The sequence below is a fragment of the Rissa tridactyla genome, chromosome 8 (assembly GCF_028500815.1).
Source record: "Rissa tridactyla isolate bRisTri1 chromosome 8, bRisTri1.patW.cur.20221130, whole genome shotgun sequence".
NCBI lineage: Eukaryota > Metazoa > Chordata > Aves > Charadriiformes > Laridae > Rissa > Rissa tridactyla.
The window spans coordinates 23,907,195-23,930,747 of record NC_071473.1 but is presented as its reverse complement, the minus strand read 5'-3'; the positions used below and the strand labels follow the sequence as shown (position 1 = coordinate 23,930,747).

Here is a 23,553-nt window from a genome sequence, read left to right as displayed (position 1 = left end):
TAGATTAGTTGCAAAAAAATTAATTATGCAGACATCTGTGCATTTGAATTTGAGACTTCAAATCAGTGGCTTTAACATTCCTCCCTTTCCTCAAAACTCTCTTCCTACAGCTTGATGTATTACTCATCTTGGTAATCTGGCTACAAAACTAAGCAGAGGACCATGCATCATTTAGAGGGGGGGCAAGGGAGGCGTGGTGGTGGCAGGAAGAACTGCTGAAACTGGAGATATAGCCAGGACAGAAACAGAACGCCTGCTTCAAAACAGCTCTCAAAGCCTGAGTGAAGCAAGCTCAAGCAAAAACCCCAAACCAGGAAACAAAACACTACCACATCCAAAAAAGCTATCACAAATCCATAATCCCACCCCTGCTCTAGCCACATCCCTCGTTCCAAACACAGCACCAACGGACAAACTCTGCTGAGCTAGGATGCTATTTACTTACACTTGCTTCTTGAACCGAATTCCTCATCTTCTCTCCAAGAACCAGCTTGATTATTTTAGGAAATATAAAAGGGTAATGCAGTTTTTATAGCTCTAGTCCTAACTGAATGAGTATTCTAATCTATTATCTGTCACCTCCTTTTGGCTGAACTACTTTAAGTTTAAAAGTTTGTACTGAAGATATGACCTTTTACCTTTTGTGCTTTGATGGGTCCAGCCCGAGGCTGTTTCTGTCTTTGCTCTTTTGGTTCTGGTAGCTTGTCAGTGGACTTCTCAGAAAGTACAGGGCCAACTTCATTGTCACTGCCACTGGAAGCTGGGGCTCCAAACTGAATAGTTTCTATACCAAGATCGACTCCACCTTCTTGCCCAGGCTTTGTCCCCTAGTTAAAGGGTAAATATTTAATGCATTTAAAAAGATTTCTAGATCAGTACAATGCCACCGGTTCAGAAAAAGAGCACAGACTATGCTCAGCTGAAAACCACTGAAAGCGTACATTTACTTTCTGCCAGCAAAAGTATTATTTGTGACTGCAACAGATTTGCAAGAGTAAACAATATGTGAATGTATACTTCTTCCTCCTCCAGTTCCTGCTGTTTATACAGCTCAAGAGCAAGAATAAAACAAAGCAGTGAAGAAATATGTAAACAAGATCAAGATGCCAAACTGGTAGAGAAGGGGCAAAGGGACAAGCACAGTATCAAAATGTCCAGACCCAGGTTCACAACATTCTCCTGAAAGTTCGAAAATTAACGTTCAATTCAAGAGGAACAATAAGAAATTAAAAAAAGATTTCCAGATCTCCTTATGCAGTTAAAATGATCTCCTAAGAGTTATGTCACATTCTTACAGTTTAAAACAATAAAGTCAAGACCAAAAAAGCCCGAGAAAACAAAGCCGCAGGACTACAAACAAAATTTAGGGCTATGCAAATTCCACGGGATAAGCAGAGCTAATATAGTTAGAAAGCATCTACTGCTTTTTGTATCTCTGATTTAAGGGACACAAAAAACATTTGGTTCCTTGGAGACATCCTGCTTCTCTCTACATTACTGAACTGTACCCAAGTGTTCACATGCAAACGATGCAATATTTTTACTTAAAAAATGCATTGAATAATAGCTATCAATAGAATCTGTGAATGGCTGAGTTTTTAGAGAGAACGGTTTTCCCACACTGTAATCCTAAAAGCACTAGCCTGTAATCCTCTGTTTCTGTACTGCCCCTTGACTTCACGGAATTCTACGTATACTAGTTTAAGTATGTGCACACATGAATAAATGGATAATCTGTACACAATCCCAATGAGATAAAATTTGGTTAAGTTTCACATACAGTTACTCTTCTTCCCTTCATTCTTACCTCTGGAGATGTAGCTGAACCAAAAGATGTCAAAGGCTTGTTCCAAGCACTGACCGAAGGTGGCTGAGGTGGGCTAATGGGTCCCACTGACAATTAAGAAAACAGAGTTAAACCCCCCCCCCAGTGTTGCTAAATGCATTTCATTAAACTTATCAATTGATTGGTAATTAAATTTTAGATGTCTTGATTAAATAAGCTTTGGTTAAGAAATTGTTAACCTATTCAGCAGTTAACAATATGCTACCTATTTAGCTGCTTTCAAGTGGGGCAATCATCCTGTTTGGAAGCATGACAAAGCCCGACAAAACAGATTCTTGAAGGGAGTGACGGCTGCTCATTCATAGCGAATGAACACTATGACAACAAAATAAAATACTGAGTAATATCATACTGCAAATATCTCTTTTCAGAGGTATTCATAGGTTACAATGCTGCAATTTGAAATGCTGCCCTCTATTCCCTGGGAAAACTATACTTGCAGGTAGAAATGAGACATCAGAGAGCTGGCAATCGGCAATCTCTAAGTACAACGGGTACCCCCCACCCCAAGTCCAAAAGCCACCACTTACATTTTTTGGAGATGTCATTTAGAACTGCTGTAGGAGGCACCTTGTTTTCCCATAATTCAGTTCCCAGGCCATTGTGAGCCTGGGTGTTTTGCAGAACTTTGCCTGACACCGCGTATTCTGGGCTGGCTGTCCCTCCCGCAGCCTGGTTTTGCGTCTGAACAGGAGCCTGTGGCTGAGCTGGGGTCTGTGCTGTACACGGAGGCTGTGCCTGAGCTTGTGCCTGCTGCGCAGCTGCGGCTGCTGCCTGTTGCTGCTGCTTTTTGGCAAATCTGGGTGGGAGCTTGGAATTCTGACCTCGGCCTTTTTCGCTTGATCCTTTTTTGGTCCAAACCTGTAAGCAGAAGCCAATTTTATTCTTACAGCTGATAGTCTGTATGGACACCAATTATACATTGTGTGGCAGCAAAGCCACAAACTGATTAACCCCATCTTAAAGAAGTTTATTTTTTTAGAGGTATTCAACCACAGGAACAATGATTTCTCATCCATTTTTCTCTTGGAATCAACTGATATACAAGCAATAGTATAAGTCTTTATCACTGTATGAAAAATGGTGTTTTCAGTTTGCCAGTTCCACCTGCCTGACAGTGCCCAGTCAAGAAGTGCAGAATCATAGGATGATTAAGTGAAAAGTAATTTAATTTACTAATTCTGAAAAATTTCATATTAATGCAACTGTCTAGTTATAAGGTGAAAATATAGCTTATTTGGAAGGAAGATTCTGCACACTTTACAACATTCCCAGTACTGCAAGGAGCTTTCCCACTATAAATGCTGGTCTTGTACCTGCACTGTTTGTTCCTCCTTCTTTCGGCGCTCTTCATCTTGCAAGCGTTTTTGTTGCTTCTTAGACACCACTTCTGTGAAACCATCATCATTCAAGTTAGATTGGGAGTCTTCAACTACTGTCACTTCAGGGTGATCATCAATGATCACAACACCTATAGAAAAAGGAAAGGTATAAATGCTGCTCTTTTAACAGCTTCAGATGGAACGCACCAAGCCAAGATCTGCTTTAGAGTGGAAGTTATTTTCCCACAGACACAGATGGTGGCTCTGATTAAAGATAAGCTTCTGCTTGACAAGTGCGTCCTTGCTGAGCTTGAAGACAAAGAATTAATCTTTAAGAACTGAAAAACTGGAGATGCCTGTACCAGGCTCTCCAATAATGAATAATGAACAGCCTTCCCGGATATTGGCTGTAAGCTTATCAGTGATATCCACTGCCTTTGCTTATGAAGGTTAAGCAAATTATTACAGCATGGTGGAAAATGGTAAGAATGAGTTAAGATTAGATCATAGAACAAAATTGTTTTTATCTATACAGAAAAACATACAATGAGATTTGCCACCTTTTAGAAGTATACACATTGTTAATTAGATATGACAAAGGTAGCAATACTCAAGTACGCAATAATTATGGTGTTTTAAAAAAAAAATCACCTTTCCTCTTTTCTAAGTTTTCAAACATCTAGCTCTACATGCAGCAAAGCTAGCGGGATTACAAATTCTTGTTAGCATATTATCAATACATACTTGCGTAATTATTAAGATCAAATTGAGACAAGGCATCCACTTTTTCCTTCGGCTTCTTTGGACCAGCCTTAGGTTCTTCTCTCTTTTTGCCACTTGCATCCTTGGCGCTCTTTTGTCCTGCAGCAGTAACACCTCCGTCCTCCTGATGTAAAGAGTTGCTGTTGGTGGGATCAACACCAGGCACAGTCGTTGTCTGCTCTTCAAATGGCCTATATTAGAAAAAATTTGAGAAAATTAATGACCAGCCACAGAACACTCAGGAAGGAGCTAACAGTTTAACGCAGATCCCATTATAGGGTGTAAGTATCTACTGTGCAACTTCTTAGTAGGTTCCAGACTTTTACTTCCAGGTCCTCAATGAGAAGAAGCTTAACAGCAAAAGCTGTTCTGGGGAGATATCAAATGCCCTGCTGCCAAAAGCAATCACAGAAAAAAAATGCAAAACCACCATAATTTTAAGGTCACCTCTGGCTTGGTCTATGTAGTTAGAGGTACCAAAAGTCAACAAGTATGCAGTTCAGCATACTTCAGCCACAGTCAAGTCTTCCATGAAAAAAACCAAACCAACCAAACCAGAAGCTTACAGTATGCAGTGTGAGCAAATATAAACAACGTACAATATACTTGCTCTATAGGCTCACTTGCCAAAAGCTACCTGAAGCCATAAGAATCAGATCTGCAGCATTCTGACTTTGCTGTGGAACCTGGAATACCTAATTTTTGCTTCAACGTCACCTTTAAGTGACTAACCACAGGAATTCTTAATAGTTTTAACTCTGAGCTTAAAGCACTGATCACAAGCTTTTAAGCTGAGGCAAAACCTTAACTTAGAATACAGCAACCTACAAGCACAAGAGGCCTAGAGTACAGAGTAGGCATTCAATGAAGAAATGTCTTGTCCCACCTCCCACTTAACAGACTACTGTGCACTGTGGCTACGAAACAGTGGGCAAATGGTAACATTCAATAATTATCAAGTTTCAATCAAATTTAGCATATAGAGAAAAAAATTCAGTCTCAACGGCAAGCATTTCTCAACATGCTTGTCTATGTTAGGTGATTGATCTAAAACGCAATGCAGGTATGTACGTATGAACTGCAAAACCGCTCACATTAACCTTTCAGCTTGCATCGAAATCTTAAAACACATACTGTGCATACAAGAACACTCTGCTCTTAGCTCCATGGTCCAACTGTCTGTATAGAAACAGAAAAAAAAAGAAAGTACACAGCTGCAGGTGCATGTGCTTGTTTTACTCTTTTCTACCATTCCACAAATCTAAAATAACTACTTATGATTTTGGACCACAGCAGAAGACCATGATCATGTATGCTTTCTAGCAGAAGCAGGTACTCACCCTCTTTTTCCACTTCTGGGTGGAGGACCACTCCGCCTTTCACTCCTAGGCCCTGAGAAGTTCCTCCCCGGTTTAGCTGGCCCATTGTTGCCACGTCGGTTTTGACGGTCTATTCCAGGCCGCTGACTAGAGAAACTTCTCTTGGCTATTTCCCTTTTTGGAGCTCCAGCGTTTTCTCCTGCCTTTGCAGCCACCTGTGCTGCTACATCTGCTGTTTTCTTCTCATCCCTCTCCCGCCTCTCATTGAAGTCGCTGCTTTCTGAGGCTGTTTCCCACTCTTCATTCGCCTGGTCTGAAGAATTCTGGTTAGACAAGTCTGGTGTCTTACTTCCCGACACATCCAGAGCAGTGTTGGAGGGCTCATTAACTGCATTACTAACTGTGGCACTTGTCGATGAGCTGGTTACTGCCTCGTTTATCTTTGATGCGGCCTCTCTCTCTTTTAGGCGCCTAAAGCGTGGTGGCTTATCTTGCCTTGGAGGCCGAGCAGGCCTTTGTCTTCGGGGCCTCTCTCTATTTGGATCAAACTTTCTCTCAAATTTTGGAGGTCTTTTATCAACTGGTATAGGACCATAGTGTTCATTTCTTCTTGGAGGCTCCCCGTCTTCTGGTTTAATGATCTCTGTTTGCCTAGGATTCCACTGATTGTCTCTGTAGGCTGGTCTCCTTATTGTGGATGGACGTGGAGGACGCCCACCAGGTTCCCTGCCACCACGTCTATACATTCCCCCTCTGCCTCGTCTAGAAGGCTCTCCTTTAGGAAGAAATCCTGGTTTGGGTTTGTTCTCATCATCTCTTATGTAGGTTTTTTCCAGGGATCTGTTGTCTACTCTGATATTGTTTTCAGGTTTGAACGACAGAGGCTTTGGAGGCTTCTTGCCATCAGTTCTCTCTTCTCTTTTTGGGTGCTTGCCTTTGATTAGGCTGTCTTTGTCTGAAAGAAGCGTATCACTTGCGCTTTCATGAACTTCACTGTCAGAATCCGTCTCTGAACCATGCTGTCGGCGTCGTTTTGGGATTACTTCAAAGTCAGAACTCTCACTACGAGTTTCGCTCTCTTCTCTTTGCCTAACAGGCCCCGAAGGCACATGGTCTGATCTAGGCTTAGGATCTCTGTAGTGTGGGTAATCTCTATTATGGCCTCTACTGCCCCGACCACGTCCTCCGTAAGAACCCCTGTAGCTACGACCTCTCGAATAATACTCCCCACGACCTCTGCCTCTGTATCCCTGATCTGGGAACCAGTCTCTATCCCTAGCCTCTTTCCAGTATGTCCTAGGTGGTAAGCCAGGCTCTCTTTTCACTGGTCTGGTTTCTAAGCGCGGTTTCTCTACCACCTCCTTGCTAACAGCCTTCTCAGCCTGCTTTTCCTCCTTCACTGCAGTAGCTGGCTGCTGAACGTGTGGCTGCAGTTGTGCTGCCGGTTGAGCAGGTGGCTGCTGCTGTACTGCAGGGGGAAGCTGTGGAGCAGCAGGCTGGGCAGCCGGTAGCTGCTGCTGGACAGGAGGTGTCGGTGGCTGAACCGGAGCTTTAGCTGCAGTCTCAGTTTGACTGCTCTCCTGGCTTGCTGGTGTCGGAGCAGCATCCTGGGTTATCTTCTTAGCCAGAGGAGCGCCGCTGGAGGCAGGTGTCTCTGGCTCAGCCTGAGGCAGTGGCACTTGAGGTGCTTCCTTTTTGTCACTTTTTTCAGACTTGCTAGGTTTTTCACTAGATGTCTTTTCTCCTTCTTTCTCTTTCCTCTGCTCACGCTCTTCTCTCTGTTCACGCTCTTCCTTCATATCCCTAAGCACAGGCTTTTTAATAGGACCTGATCTTCTCACTGGTCTATCACTGCCTTCATCTCTCCTGCCATAACCTGGCCTAGGACCCCATCTTGTTTCAGACTTCGGTTTGAAAGTTTTTTCAGGTTTTGGTCCTTCTGACACTCTATTATTGATCAAAATTTCTTTTTTTGGCTTAATCTCAAGTCTCTCAATTGTCTCCTTTGTCTCAACAGGCCTGTTATTTAATTTAGGGATATTTGCTGCTGTCTCGTTCCTCTGGTCTTCTGATTTTAGAGAGTGACTTGAACCATGGGAAATGCTCCTCTTTAGCGAAGGATGACTTTCCCCCGCAGGCACCAATTCTTCTGGGGAGCTACGGGTAACTTTCTCATTCACTCCTTCAAAATTAACTGCCGTGTTAGGTGTGTCAGTTTGGAGAGGTTGTACATCTTCCAAAGGCCTGCTTGGGAATTTTTGTACCTCCACCTCTCCTGATTCTCTGAAAAAGTCTGTCTTTGGATGAGAGTCCAACTGGTTGTGTTCTACAGGATAAGCAGCAGCAGGGACAGCAACTCGTTCTTGCTCCAAGTGTGCCTCAGACCTAAGCAGCAAGCAATTAAGAATGTTAGGGTAGGGGAAAAAAAATTTACTCATAAATATTAACTTAAATCAAATTATTTTCCATTTCTATGAAGGATTAATGTCAGCTCAAGGAAATAACAGGTATTAATTTTCATAGTGGCTGCTAGTTGTAGAGGTCAATTTTATTCTATCCCGATTAAGAGTTCAATGTATGATTAGCTTTAGGAATCTATTATTGTTAATGATTATACATGCAATTTTAAATGGAGCCTGCAAGTTAGCAGCCTCGAATCACAAGTATTACCAGACAGCAGTACAGCAAAAAGAATTTTTGGGTACTTCTAAGATGTAGAGGAAGCCTTCCTGACCATTCATCACGCACCAAAGATTAAAAATGACTGTCTTGTTTTACGCTCCTTGTACTTAACACACCACTTTTGAAACTAATGTACATCAGACAGAAATTCTCTGATATGCGGAGGATGGAGAGCAAACGGAGAACAGGAAAACACTGCAGGAGTGTTCTACAAAAGTGAAAATTCAAAATAGTATGGCAATCACCATTCACCAAACTAGGTTAAGGATCCTAAATAAGGGGTAAATTGTCCTTCTACACCCCACTACAGAGAAGGCATATCTTTTGTTTTCTACAACAGCACCAAGTACACACAACATCTGCCAGCCACAACTCCTTTTAAAGCTTTGTGTGAAGAGCAGCTATAACTCAGTTTAAATTGCATTTTGCAACGTAAGTTACACTGGCAAGCGTGTAAGTATGTATGTCTCAGAGAAGTGACACACAAGAGTAAATAACTCAGGCTTACCTCAAATCGTCAGGCTCTTCTAACACTTTGGGAGGAGAACTAGATTGCTGAGGTTCTGCATGGGGGTACGGGTCTGACCCCCACATCATGCGGGGCTCCGACAACGGAACAGTGTGCTCTCTTGCTGAGCGAGCTATATGTTCAAATGAATCTGAACTAGCTGCTGATCCCTCCATCTGGTCTCTTCTTATCAGTGGTTTGGGAGGCATAATTCCTGTGACAGATTTAAGTTCAACAATTGAAACCAGTTTAACGTTAGCAAAGAAATCTACCTCAAGACAAACAAAGCATATCAGGAGGTACTGAGAAATGCTATTCTCTCTTGTCCTGTCTGCTTTCCTCTGTACTGCCCATTGTTGAAACCAAGTGTCTGTTCACTGACAGCTGATCTCAGAATGACTAAATCATATTCACCACTAGTGCTCTATGTACCAACAAAAAGAAAAGCCATCTGCTTTCACTATAATGGGACAAACCAAGTCGTTAGACCTGTAAACTTGTGGATGAAGTTTCTGATGTACAATCAGTACTGGGACTGGTGCTGTTTAACATCTTTGTCAGCATCATGGACAGTGGGATTGAGTGCACCCTCAGCAAGTTTGCTGATGACACCAAGCTGTATGGTGCGGTCGACATGCTAGAGGGAACGGATGCCATCCAGAGGGACCTGGACAGGTTTGAGAGGTAGGCCCACACGAACCTCAAGAAAATCAACAAGGCCAACTGCAAGGTCCTGCAACTGGGTCACGGCAGTCAATCCCAAGCACAAATACAGGCTGGGCAGAAAATGGATTGAGAGGAGCCCTGAGGAGAAGGACATGGGGGTGTTGGTTGATGAGAAGCTCAACATGAGCCAGCAATGTGCGCTTGCAGCCTAGAAAGCCAACAGCATCCTGGGCTGCATCCCCAGTAGAGCAGCCAGCAGGTTGAGGAAGGGGATTCTGCCCCTCTGCTCCGCCGTGGGGCCCCCAGCACAAGAAGGACATGGACCTGTTGGTCCAGCAGAGGGCCACAAAGATGATCAGAGGGCTGGAGCACCTCTGCTGTCAGGACAGGCTGAGAGTGTTGGGGTTGTTCAGCCTGGAGGAGAGAAGGCTCTGGGGAGATCTTACAGCAGTCTTTCAATACTTAAAAGGGGGCCTACAGGAAAGATGGGGAGGGACTCTGGATCAGGGAGTGGAGCGATAGGATGAGGGGTAATGGTTTTAAACTGAAAGAGGGGAGATTTAGATTGGATATTAGGAAGAAATTCTTTCCTGTGAGGGTGGTGAGGCACTGGAACAGGTTGCCCAGAGAAGCTGTGGCTGCCCCATCCCTGGAGGTGTTCAAGGTCAGGCTGGATGGGGCTTTGAGCAGCCTGGTCTGGTGGGAGGTGTCCCTGCCCAGGGCAGGGGGGTTGGAACTAGATGATCTTTAAGGTCCCTTCCAACCCAAACCATTCTATGATCTAAATGGCAAAAGGCAAGATAAGCGTACACACAGGTGGTTTGTGGTTTTTTTTTTGTAATTTATTAAGGACACTGGGTCTCCTTTTTTTGGCAAGATTTTAAAGAAATTCTAGTTTTCACCATCTTTTCTTAGCCTGCCATTTCCTCTGTTCATTCCTTGCAATCATTCAGGATATCCATTACCTTGCTCATTGGCTGGATAAGTATCTCCATTACATTACATGCCAGACTTGTATTATTTATGCACGATAGCTTTCCTAACTGCAAGTCAGATGGCCATTCCACAAATTAAAAAGGACTTTTTAGTGCCAAGAATCTGAAAACACAAATTTAGTAAGACTCTAGAGGAGCTAATACATAATAAGCAAAATTTTATGGTTTTTTTTTTTAATAATAAGGAATGTAGTATCAAGTGCTAACATGTAATGAAACACAAATGGTAAATATAGTGGTGTTCTCACTTCAACATAACCTATGCCAGCTTTAATATCTGTACCAAAGTAAGGCTTATGCTGACATTCTGAGTACATCCCTTAACTGTCACTAACATGCCTGCAATACAGGAGAAAACTGCAATTTTACTTTAGTCAAGTTTTTTTACTTTACTTACATAGTCAAAACTATGCTTTCGCACATAACTATAATTTTCTCAGTATTACTAAAATCTGTTTTGTCTCAAACAACAAAATAATGTAGTTTTCTTTTTTAAAAAAACCCACTCATTTGCTGTATGCGGTTAGGGAAAGACTTCTATTTCAAACCCAAGAAAGTTCAACAGTCAAAAAGTGCTGCCAGATTTTACCTGGATGAATAGGAGGCATATCCATTGCAGGTCTTCCTGACATCATTCGTGGGTCCATGTAAGACTGCATCATAAGCCACCGTGGATCAAAGCCCATCGAAGCTAAATGCTGAGGATGTGGCTGCATGGGCTGGTAAAGGGGCCTATGCTGGGGAGGAGGGACAGGGCCACTAGAAGGCTGTGAGGGAGCAGACTGTGGAAGGACACCTTGCTGCTGTTGCTGCCACTGCTGCTGTTTCATTTGCTCCTGCGTAACAGAAAACAATATTACAAGACTTTTTATTAAGATGAAGACTTGAGTAGAATTCAAATAACCCTTGGAAACAACAAGTACGGTTATCTGGATGCTAAGCATTCTGAAAATTTATTCCAAACGTGCATCAGGATGAACTAGGAGAACGGGGGAAAAACCGACTGGACAATTTAGAATAGCTAGTTTTGCTGTTATTCAGCTGAGACAATGAACAAACTATACTTCGTGCATGTCATTAATGCAAAGTGCTCTTCAGACCACAGGACCCAAGTCCAAATTACATTTGTCAATGTCGCATCCTTTAAGTAAAAGCTGCAGAAACAAGAATCATCAAATCCCGCGTTCCACAGCTAACCACCACAGGGCAATGTTCTACTTCAGCAACTGATGCAAAACCAGACAGTTTTAAAAGCCTCTCTTGCCTTCTGCTCACTTATATACTTTGCAAGTGACAAGTATTATTTCATGCAGAGCAACTCCTGACAATACCATAGATGTTATAGAAGCTAGAAAGCAACAACTTAAGCTTTTTGAAACTTCTTGGTCATGTTCCTCTTCAGAGTAACACAGAAGACATAATTCTTTTAATGAACTTCTGTCTTTTAATGAACTGGTTAATTACCTGCTGCCTCTGAAATCTTGGTGGTAATGATTTCTGGAACTGTTTAGAATAGCCCGAGGAAACAGCAGGACGAGGCTGAGATCCTGAATCTGGCTCACTCTCATGAGTGACCTGTGAAATCTCTTTCTCATTCCGACCACTATCTTGTCGGGTAAAGAGTGCTTGATCTTCTGAAAAAAAAAAACCCACACATGCGGGAGACAAGAGTGAATCTTAAAACTATGACAGTTTCACCAGAATGTCAGATAAAGGATGTTCTAAAATGTAAACAGTCTGCCTTCTCTACCCTCACAGTCTTCGTTTCCATAACCAATAAAGGCAAGAAAAGTGAAGAACAACCCCTCAGAATAAAACAATTGTTGTTAATACATCTCTCAGTGTCCCTTTTAAACTCAAATACACTGGGTAATCAACACTGGCATTTAGGTTGTTAACTATTAAGTGATTTAATAAGTGCTGTATCAATGCTACCATATTACATTTGAATTAACTGTTTTAGTGAATGAAGGTTTGGTTTTACAACTGCTTTTATCCATCAAAAGGATAACATAACCTTATTGAGTACAGTCTAACAGTTCTCTTGTGGCATTCGAGTTGCACTACAACAAACGAACCAAGTTTAAATGTGCGCTCTTTGTGTCTACTTCTCTAGGCTTGCTGAAAGAACCAAATAGCTGAAATAATTTATGTTGCTTTTTAGCAACATGAGTTGCTGATCCTCCTTTAGCAAGAAAAGAAAGCCTGCTTTTCTTTACAGATTCTTCAGAGTCCCGCCTGAATCACAAAGCCCAATTTTTACTTGAACATTTTGATGGGTTGGGCAAACAGGTCTAGCTCAAAGGACAGTTAACAGCTGTAATGTGTTAGGAAAATAAATGTGCTAGATGCACTAGGTTAATGAGGTATGCAAATTAGCCTCATAGATTACAACTAGGCTCTGTGGCTCAGCTTTAAGACACACAACTCCTACTTATGTGCAAAATTACCTTTTTCTTCCTTGTTATTCCTGGTTTCTGTTTCTTGTTTTTCTACTACAGGTGTTGCCACAGGTTCTACAGGCTCAGGAACCTCATGTGCTGGTTTCTCCTCTTCCTTCTCTTTCTCAATCTCCTTCTCTTCTTTTTCCATCTCCTTTTCTTTCTCTTTCTCCCTTTCTTGCTCTTTTGCCTTCTCAAGTTTTTCTTTTTCTTCTTTTTCCTTCTCCCTTTCCCTCTCTTTTTCCTTTTCTTTCTCCCTCTCCTTCTCTTTTTCTCTTTCTCGCTCTCTCTCCCGCTCCCTCTCCTTTTCCCTCTCCCGCTCCCTTTCTCTCTCCCTTTCCCTCTCCCTCTCTCTCTCCCTTTCCCTCTCACGCTCTTTCAGAGGGTCTTCCCGGGAGGGTTTTGTCACACAGCCGAATTTTTCATTTAACCGTTTTAGCTTTTCAGCACAAGCTGCTTTTCGCTGTTCTTCCATTCTTCTTTCTTCCTCTTCTCGCCGCTTACGGGCTCGCTCAACTGCAGCTGATATCTCTGACTGCTGTCTTCTCCTCTGTTTCCAAATTTCATCTTCATCTGGTACTGGTTTAGGGGGAAAGGGACCCTGCCTTCCAGGTCCTAACTGGCGATCAGGAGGAGGAGGGTGCTGCAATATTAAAATCAGTTAAGTCAACTTGAGCATGTATTATATAAAAAGCTAGCTGTAGTATTACATTTAACTATTTGTCAACACATGTATTTGCACGGCACCTTTAAAAAGCAAGATTTTGAAGAAAAAGCAAGCCCCCGCCTTCCTGCTCCAGTTCAGACTCACACAACCTGAGCTCAGAAAGGAGAGGTAAAGACTCAGTTGGGTTCATGTCACTCCTCCTCCCCATCATGAAGGCAAAGTGACAACAAAGATGACAAACATCTTTTAGATTTGGTTGCAGGCTGCCCTAACCCACAAAGACTCAGGGCAGATCTCAGACAAAAGTCTCCCAAGGAGCCAGAACAATTCAAGGTAGCTCAGGATAAGAGAGACTTTAATAAGGATTGTTGAAAATTGTTCAGAAGCTCCTATGTACACACTTCATCTCCCCATCTGCCTCAGCAGCCAGCCCCCTCCAGCACTGCTCCTGCACCCCTGTCCTCTCTAGTTCCCAAACGGGTCCGGATAACAAAGCTCTTAAAGTTCTCATGCATTTCATACACCACTTACAAGATGGGTCTGCTTTACACAATTAGCAGCACAGCTGTGTTGGGGTCCCATTCTTACTGGCCCCAGGCACTAAGATCGTTTTACTTGTCAAAAAAAAAAAGACTTATCCATATGTGAAGCATATTTTTACTTCTCTTAGTCTAAATCCCTCCACCACAGCATTAAAGAATTCAACTCAAGGAAATAAGGACAATACTAATCTTTCTTACCGGTGGCAAAATAGATTTGGGATGAAGAGCTGGACCACCTCTTTCATGTATAGAAGGCTGTGGACCCCGATCCTATTGAATCAGACACAGTACCAGGGTTAAGCTCCTAACAACAGTCAAGCTGACAAATTTTAGCTTTACTGTTTTCTACTGCATTAAGATACCACACCTAGTGAACTATCTGCATACGATACAAATTTGCATACAAAACAATGGCAAGAATGTTTCCACTTCATGTAATGACAGATAAATTATTAAACATTCACAGATCCAAATTTCAGTGTTCATGTTACTGCACTGTTTTGCCTTAGATTCAATGTAGCATCAAACCCTGAAAGATAACATGATCTTTACATATAAAGTGCAAGTAAAAACAATTAAAAATCTCAGATCTTCATTATTACTGGTGTCAAGAGAAAACACTTCTGGGAAATTTTCAGATAAAGTCAACAGTAGCTCTTTCTGGGAGTTGGGGGAGCGGCAATATAGAGCTGAAGCAGGCATAAGCTGAAGCGTGTGCCAATCTTCCTCTACTGGAGGATAAACCGAAAACCAAAATGGCTGAGCTGATGAATTCTATGTGGTCTGTATAAAATTCATTTGCCTGAGACATCAGAAGTGAGCTGACACATTACTGTTAAGTCGCACTGAAGAAAACTGGTCACAACACCATAAAAAAAAAATCCCCACACCCAGGAAAAATGCGTGGGCCAACTGGGCACTATTTACTCTGTGCCACTGTAAAACATGACGGACTCCAGAACCACTTCATTCACTGTTACAGGGATGGACAGGCAAGAGTATTGAGTTAAAACTTGTCAGTTGAGTCACAGTATCTGACACAAGAGTTCTCACTCCCTCACAACTGTGGATTAAAACACACCAGATAAAGTCATGCTATTTTTATTTCGTGACCAGAAGCAGCTAGGTTGACTAAGCAGCACCCGATCGGTTACCACAGCTCAGATAAGCAGTAGCTAATGCTTTCACTCATGTTCATAACCTTAATTGACCTGACAATTTGGAAAGACACCTGAGTGGGACATCTCCTCACAAGGCTGTTGCCAGAAGAGCTGAAGAGAAGAACACACAGACCTGATCAAGTTGAGAGCTTTTGCCGTAAGATCCTTTGGCTGCTGCTGTGGAAACCGTGGTGGCAGACTTAGCACTTGTCTGTTCTTCTGCTTCCTTCTGGCCATCAGGACTCTGGGAATCTTTTGATGGTGTTTGTTCATCACTTTGTACAAAGAAGAAAAACAGAAGGTGTACTCCACACAGGTATTTAGCCATTTGTCTTCCATCCTCAATGTTTCTTATCAAGAGTGACATTTCCTCACAGCAAGGATCATTTCTATTACATACCCATCTGACTAGAGTCTGCAGGTAGTTATGCAATTTAATACAGTGTTAAATTGCTGGAATAAATGTTAATGGAATGAGTACTTGCACTCGTTTCATTCAACCTTCCCAAACACTAAGCTTGTTAAATGGCATTTACACCCAACTGGCAACACCAACTCACCCACTTTCCTTCTCTTTTTGACTACTTCCTTGCTCATCATCATCACTGAAATTCAACTGCTCCGTGTAATCCACTTCACTCTGAGCACCTGATACATAAGCAAATATTCAATTAATCTTTCAGAAGATTCAATGTACAAACAACAGAAACCATTAATCTGATGTTCTTACCTGCCCAGCCTTCATCAGCCTCAGCATCTAGATTATCAAATTTATCAAGTTCTTTAAGTTCACTAGCACTAAGAATGGATGGGCGCTCAATAGGTTCTGAACACCATGAAGGTGGTCCTCTTCCCCTTGGTCCTCTAAAAAAGAGAAACAAAGGTCACCATCACTATTTATCCAGCAACATGACTAGATAAAAGGTCAACTTGTATGACAATTATTTGAAGTATACGGTCCTGTTCTCTCAAATACAGTATAAACATGAACTATCATCCACATGTACAACTACTGTCATTCAAATAATTGCTGATACACCACCAGATGTTTCTTTACGGAAGATTAGATTCTATAGCCTGGCTTGCACGCTTCACAAACAAGCCAAATGTCCGTTGACAGTAGTAAACCACACGGCTTGTAGCTTTCAAACAACACACTGCATAGATCCGGCATCCTTATCACTAATTTATCCACCTCAGAGATATTTCTTAATACTTTTCATGCTTTCCCACTGTCAAACGTTCTGTACCTTCTCCATACTCCTATATTCAGTTCTCCCAGACATTCCTCTCAGCCTGTCTCTCCTCTTCCTGATCCCAATGACAGATCACCTGTCAAAGTTTGCACCCTACTGCCTATAGAGTCCTCTATTTCCTCATGCTGTGCACAGCTGCCCTCAACTATGGAGAAATGCACAGGAAGGAGGAAAACTAATTTTATGAGGCATTACAGTTCTACTTTAATTGGACAGCAAGTAGAGTTGAGAACCAGGAATTAACTACTTTCACTACAACAATGGAAGAGTCCTTTTACAGGCAAAATACTGGTTGACGTTTCAAAGGTGTCTCCAAGTGACTCCTCTTCCCAATCAAAAACCCTGTAACATGCAGAATTCCCTCAAGTTTTGCAGCTGAGCTGTCAGACACAAACCACTCCATGGCACTGCTCCATACAAGCCAAACTCGTGAGACTAACCAGTGGCAGTTCTTATGCGTATAATCGTAATCAAGATAATCAGTGCCAATGGTTTTTTTTTTTTCATTGAGGCACAGAGTTCATACATACACAACATTAACACTTGTAAGGTTTCTTACCTGCTAGGCTCAGAATTGGGAAACCTTGTTGGACCTTGCATGGAAGGAGGATATGCCATTCTAGGGTACTGATTAAACATCTAAGAAAGATATAAAAGAAAAAAAAGGGGCCATTTGTTAAAAAATATCATTGCATTAAGCATATTGAGATCATCAAAGGAATCACAATGGAAGTAAAGCAAGACTTATCACTCAAGACAGTTTGCTACCTAATGACAAGTGTGCAACTTCAAGCCACCAAGGTGGAGGAATTACAAGCACTAATCAACTCCTGACAAGTCCAAACTCAGTGTAGCAGGACCAGCAACACATAGCCATATCCTTTGAGGAGCTGGTTGTGATCCCACCCTTCTAACAGAGCAGCTACGCATTCCATGGAGGGAGGAGAAAGGGGCATAACGAAATCACACTAGCCAATAATCAGTCCCTGCCGCTTAAAAACTGCTCATGTAACCATCACTTACATAAGGTGGCATCATTGCCCTGTACTGAGATGAGATAGGTGGTTGCTGCTGGCCATTCAGCTTGGGCTGAGGGACCTGTGGTAACCGCACATCCCTCTTCTCAGGTGCCTTCTGGCTGTCATTTTGTTCTGCTGGTGTAGCATTACCATCTTCCTGCCCAAGAGTCTTAGCTTCTTGATCAGTTGGAGAATTGGGAGAGTTGCTTTTATTACCACCGTCTCTCCAGCTAGTAGCATCTGCATGGACAGAATCAGTACGAGAAAAAACAAGAACAGACTTTATATTACTGATTTAGAGACAGGTATGATGAAAAACACATTCTTCCTACCCGGTTTTCAGTGACACAGCAATCCGTGCAGACAGATATTCACGTTTGGTACTGAAACGAGCAATGGCCACTTGAGAAAATTAGGGCTCTTTTCTAATCCTCTTCAGCTAATCCCTATATCCAGCTCTAGTTGTCCTACCCTACCTTCCAAAACACAATGCAGTTTGGGAAGGATAGTGATAATAGTAGAGGAAAGAAAACAGCTTTAGCTGTGGTAAGCGGGCCACCGTTGACTCAATGTGAAGATGCTGTCAAGGGACATATCAAGCTTCTTAAGCAGCAAAGCCCTAACACAAAACTCTCAAGCAGCTCAAAATGGCATATACCTGTGCATCGTATTTCTAAGTGAAGACAGGTATTCAGAGTCTGGCTTGCATCTCTATCTCATAACGATGGAATAGAAGCGATGAAGGCTGTACTTCTGGGTGTGAATGTCTAAAAGTCCAAGAAAACGTCTACATCTGGGTGTGAATGTCTAAGTCAGGAACAGTAAGGGATTTTTATGACCTATCACTCATGCCAGGCAGTCCATTCTTTTAGGAGTTTCTGCCTACAAAGCATGGGTTCATACAAAAAGAAATAGTGAGTAAACTTAGCACTGCTCAGATCCATGGGGACCAACAACAATTCACAGACCCACACTGTAAATAACGCTCTTGTAGGGGCACAAACCCTTTAAGCAGTGCTAAACTACGCTCCTAGATATCCATTACACTTCTTACACTTATCTTTGCCGGGGAGCACAGCTGCTAAAGGGGCGGTACTTGCCAAGTTCATTTAGCTTTCTGCTGTCAGACCTAAAAGAAGAGCTTAATATAGCACGTACAGTACTGACCAAAACTACAACAGCCTGCAGGAGGCTGGAACACACATAGATAGCTATTTTCCTAATTTGGTGTTAGACATCTCTCAAATTTCTTGAAAACTTATTCTTCACATCAAAACTAGTGAGGACTCGAACAAGCACATTGCCTTGGTCTGCAGGACCCGCCTGAAACAAATCCATGAAAAACAAGGCCTGTAACACAGAAAGGAGCTAACGATGCCCTGAGAGCCCAAGCCTTCTAACAGCAGTGCACACCTTGTCTACCACTGCCACAAGACAGTGCCACCTGCAGTGCAGGAAAGGGTCTCTGGTCCACCAAACCTCATCAAACCCAAATTTTTCGAGAAAGAAAGGAATCCTGTTTTTCACTGGCAACAGGTAGAATCCCAAATCCCTCCCCATTAAAAGGATCTGGGGAAGCAACACATTTCTTCATAGTGACATGTAAAATCAGCAGTGTTACAGTTGTTTTTGCTAGATCTAATCCCCCACAGCTGAAATAGAGCCAGCTAGTCAGAGCCCCTCAGCCATGAGCTAAAGATGCCTCAACCTTCCAAATCACAATCCACCCTTTTGGTACCCTGTAGATTACACTTCCTACTCAGGATTTTTCAGGCTACTCTCTTATGAGTACTAACCATTTGGGGACAACCCTAATGACGATTTATATAATTAGTTAATATCATACATATTTTAGCTGTTGTGACATCTAGCAGCTGGAAGTAAGAAAATTCCAGTATTGTGCAACTAACAAATGCTCCTCAGAGCAGGAGTGGAGTACTGACCAGGCTGGGAAAATGGAAAGCGAACTGCAGGATAGGATTAAATACCCTATTTTCTACACAACAGGAACACAGGACAGCAGAAGAAAGCACCAAAAATCTGTTTATACAGTGTAGGAGTGCATTGATTAAAACAAGCAATTCATCAATTTATTTTGTACTGGGTGCAAGTAATCTTGTAATAAATGAGTTCCACGCAAGCCCATGCAATTCCAGAAAAACGTGTAGTATATACTTACTTTGTGGTCGCAAGTTGGGTCCTGATCCATGGAGCTCTTCAGGCGAATCTTTCTCTTTGCCTGACTTGTCCTGATCCCCAGCTGCCGGCAGACTGGGAAACTCTTGCTGGAAATAACTATTTACTGGAATAGCTGGACCTACACAGTAAGATATTCAGAAAGTCACAGCTGTAGTCAGTTCAGAAAGTAATAAATACCTGGTCATCCTTAAAAAATGAAAGTTAAAGCCACATCAATTTATTGGTAACACAATTCACATAAGCATTCACATTTGTTGAATTTACTAGGCCAACTGTCACACCTGTTGGGGCTAAGAAAAACTCAGAAGCACCAGAGAGCAATAATGGGCAACAGAACAAGACTTAACACAGGGAGTGCCTGAAGTTCCTCAGCTCTGTTAACACTTTCTTTTTCCCTCCTCCTTCCAGACAAAGATTTCCCTCATTTTATTCTACAACTATAGTCAACCCGAGAATGGGCAGCTATGTTATTGTAAAGCCCTTAAGATTAGATTATTGTTCTAATAACAATTCTTCAGGACTTTAAAAGGCCATAGCTTTTACATTATGAGAAAAGTATCATAACTATAGCATTCTTTGATTTCTAAAATCCTTGACATTGTAACTCTGGATTGGAATTTAAGACTTCTGTTGCACATGGTAGTGAAGCCAAAAATATAAACTGTCCTCCTCTTTGGCAGGTTTTGTTAGCATCTATTTTGAATCCATTTCCCCCCCATACACATAATGGATATTGACCTACTAAGTCAATAGCATTCTAGTACCAAGTCACTGATAATCTAACTGAGGGAAGATTTCTATTCCAACAGCCTGAGTAACACCCTGTTCACATATCATCTTTACTGCTGGCTACTAAAAGAGACATCATATTAGGCTACACAGACTATAGGGCAAACTCACAAAAAGGATCTGAATATATACCATCCAAAACCCCCCAGCTACATTGTATTTTTTTTTTTTAGCTAACAGCTAGAAAAGCTTCTGTTCTCTCTAATCTGTGAAAGAAACCTTCATAACAATAAAATGCAGGGACCCTGATTTTTTTAAGATTAAAAGAGAAGTACAGGGTAAATTCCTTACTCTTTGTACTTTGTAAAGGCATGACAGCAAATACCACCATTTATCCCTGTGCCTACAGATTGCTTTGAAATCTTTCAGTCTTCATTCAAACTTAACCTACTACAGATAACATTAACTTTTTTTTTGTTAATGAACATTGGACTCTTGACATTCCCAAGCAGCTACATCCAACGACTTGTTTAAGGGGACTGAAAACTGCAGTCACACTAACCGGATGCCTGCTAGGCAAGGGAGCCTCTTCAGAGGTCCCACAGCATGCAACATTCATTAGTTTTATGAATCTTGAAAAATGTCTTCTGCTCAAGACTACACAGTAACTATGTTTTAATTGCAAAATAATAGCATCTTCAGTGATCAGCTTGACAGCGCCTACGCTATCAACCTGAAATAGCCAGTCAGCCAACAGTTCAGAAAGAAGTTAAAGAATTCATAGATGTTATGGTAGCAATCAACCCCAACTTTTAACCAATGCATGAGCTGAAAAATACATGCTGCCACTACATTTTGTAAGTCTTTCCTTTCTACGTGACCACCAACAGCATCAGAAAAGCATTTCGTCTTGCCTCACTCAACTGAAGTCTTAAAAGAGCTTGATGTGGCCAGCTGAAAAACTGCTGGAATGCATACAAGGCATCTGAAAAACTGCAAGTTCCACCAGGCAACCAGAGATCAAGAAAGCACAAGCACAACAGGTGCATCCCGAGCTTCAAACTGAGGAGGACAGCAAGCAGCTGATGCCAATTCACATTCTGTATTTCTTCTTGAAACAGCAAACCCACTACTGCATTAATTGAACAAAATGAGGGTGCCATCTGGGCTTGGCACACAAGCTACCATGGTAACTACAAAATAATTAGCTAAACACATTTTTGAAGCCACTGAGCCGAATCACTATTTCCTGTGTCACAGAGACGATATTATCAGCTTATGTAGAAAGGCTGGTATGCAGATCACTGCATCAGTGTTAATTCCTTTTTTTATTCTACAAAACTCCTGCAAAAGCTTAAAGGAGAGTTCCTGTATTTGACAACAAAGGAAACGTTGAACATTAGAGATGAGAACAAGAAGTGGAGAATCTAGAATTGCCACTTCTAATACTTACTGCAAAAAAAGGGGCAGTTAAGATATGCAATGTTAACAAATTCCATATAATGGCTTAGAAGTTACCCTCATGCAATTCAGATTTTACTATTCTAAGATCTCTATCCAGAAGAGAGCTTACTTCAACTTGGAAGCCACAGAAAGCTTGCAAGTCTCAAATTTAAAGAATAAAACATGTTGTAGGTTATTTTTCATAATGGAGACACAGAAATTCTAAGTAACCTCTCACTCTACAAGCAATTAAAACAAAAAATCTGTTAAAGATTTACCTCATCTTAAATGTGTAACGAAAATACTCAAGCTGAGGTTCACGCTAGTGGAAATAGTTCTCCATCCTTTCATACAATTACGTTAAAAAACCCCAAACACACCTTTAATGCTTTTCCCATAAAAAATCCCTCCTTGAACACTATCACTTTGAAAACAAAATAACCAAGGAATCTATATAACAAAGGGAAAGTTATTGCTGTAGCAGATGTTTAAATAGAAGCAAGACTACACGCACTTTGCACACAATGCTCCAAAATTTTGATTAGAATGACCAGTAACTGTTTATGGTTCTCCTTTCCATGCCAAAATTGTATGCATTGTAACTACTGACTGAGACTTTCCCTCCTCACCACAGCAATGTTCAAGACCTTCTGTGGAAAATGACCTGTGAATCCTGGTGGACAAGCTGACCATGAGCCAGCAATGTGCCCTTGTGGCCAAGATGACCAATGATATCCCAGGGCGCATAAAAAAAAAGAGTGTGGCCAGCAGGTAGAGGGAGATTATCCTCCGCCGGTCAGGCCACATCTGGGGTGCTGGGTCAAGCTCTGGGCTCCCCAGTTCGAGACAGACAAGGAACTACTGGAGATAGTCCAGCGGAAGGCTACAAAAATGATCAGGGGACTGGAGGATCTCTTATGAGGAAAGACTGAAAGACCTGGGTCTGTTCAGTGTGGAGAAGACTGAGAAGGCATCTCATCAACGCTTATAAATATCTAAAGGGCAGGTGTCAAGAGGACAGGGCCAGACTCTTTTCGGTGGTACACAGTGACAGCACAAGGGATAATGGGCACAAACTGGAACACAAGAAATTCCATACTAATATGAGGAAAAACTTCTTTACTTTGAGAGTGACAGAGCACTGGCACAGGCTGCCCAGAGAGGTTGTGGAGTCTCCTTCACTAGAGATATCCAAAACCCATGTAGATGCAATCCTGTGTAACCTGCTCTAGGTGAACTTGCTTTAGCAGGGCGGGTTGGACTAGATGATCTCTAGAGGTCTCTTACAACCACTGCCGTTTTGTGATTCTATAATCTTATGGTGTCACCACCATTTCCCTGTCAATACAAAAGAGATGACTACGCCAGCCCTTTAAAAGGCAGTCAGACCTGCTGCTAAATCAGGCTAGAGCTCACTGGAGTGACAGGGGACCTGCTCACCTTCCAGCCGAGTCAGTTACTTCCACAGCATTCGTAGTCCCAACTGGCCTGGTCAAGACTCAAATGGTTGCTGAGTCTGCGGGGTCTCTCACAGCAGCATTCAAAGCCTGCCAGGCCAGTCAAGAACCCCTCCAGCTTGAACATCACTTACCATCTTGTCCACCTGGTTTGGTGTTGGCCCATGATTTGGCAACAGGAGCTGCTTCTGGAGGAGCTGGAACAGCAGGTTTTGGCTGTGTCTGCGGCACGTCTGGCTGTCTGGAATTAAGAGGAAAAGCACTTGTGAACATAAGAGGGTGAGCACAAAATAAGATCTTCAGGATTACTACTGCAAACAAGTCAATGAAATGAGGTATCTATACAGCTGAAGAACCAATAACTACTTCTCTGCAGAATAAAAACTTTCTTATACAAAAGGAGCTGTTATAGTTACAGTTAAAAATGGGAATGAATTAGCTAATTCTTTGAAAAGTAGATTTGCAAAGTGGAGAGGAATGAATGAAAATGGGTGGGCAGAAAATGCTGTCAGGCATGAACAGAATTATAACTTTTGAAGT

General features: G+C 42.1%; 1 protein-coding gene across 18 annotated transcripts in view; it reads right to left on the bottom strand.

Annotated features, from left to right (window-relative positions):
- The window catches only part of PRRC2C (proline rich coiled-coil 2C), a 77,040-nt gene that overhangs the window by 30,084 nt on the left and 23,403 nt on the right, over nucleotides 1-23,553 (bottom strand). For 9 of the 18 annotated variants that reach the window (XM_054213083.1, XM_054213082.1, XM_054213093.1 and 6 more), the window contains exons 4-22: nucleotides 23,148-23,254; nucleotides 19,365-19,502; nucleotides 17,190-17,440; nucleotides 16,726-16,805; nucleotides 15,641-15,774; nucleotides 15,471-15,558; nucleotides 15,044-15,185; nucleotides 13,949-14,020; nucleotides 12,551-13,184; nucleotides 11,565-11,734; nucleotides 10,690-10,936; nucleotides 8,440-8,653; nucleotides 5,271-7,634; nucleotides 3,913-4,121; nucleotides 3,163-3,317; nucleotides 2,377-2,707; nucleotides 1,808-1,893; nucleotides 639-827; nucleotides 446-490 (exon numbers count right to left, since the gene is read on the bottom strand). In XM_054213083.1, the coding sequence (XP_054069058.1) occupies nucleotides 446-490; nucleotides 639-827; nucleotides 1,808-1,893; nucleotides 2,377-2,707; nucleotides 3,163-3,317; nucleotides 3,913-4,121; nucleotides 5,271-7,634; nucleotides 8,440-8,653; nucleotides 10,690-10,936; nucleotides 11,565-11,734; nucleotides 12,551-13,184; nucleotides 13,949-14,020; nucleotides 15,044-15,185; nucleotides 15,471-15,558; nucleotides 15,641-15,774; nucleotides 16,726-16,805; nucleotides 17,190-17,440; nucleotides 19,365-19,502; nucleotides 23,148-23,254 (5,656 nt within the window). The remainder of the gene's footprint in view (nucleotides 1-445; nucleotides 491-638; nucleotides 828-1,807; nucleotides 1,894-2,376; nucleotides 2,708-3,162; nucleotides 3,318-3,912; nucleotides 4,122-5,270; nucleotides 7,635-8,439; nucleotides 8,654-10,689; nucleotides 10,937-11,564; nucleotides 11,735-12,550; nucleotides 13,185-13,948; nucleotides 14,021-15,043; nucleotides 15,186-15,470; nucleotides 15,559-15,640; nucleotides 15,775-16,725; nucleotides 16,806-17,189; nucleotides 17,441-19,364; nucleotides 19,503-23,147; nucleotides 23,255-23,553) is intronic. The other 9 variants (XM_054213089.1, XM_054213097.1, XM_054213095.1 and 6 more) reach the window with 5 other exon arrangements.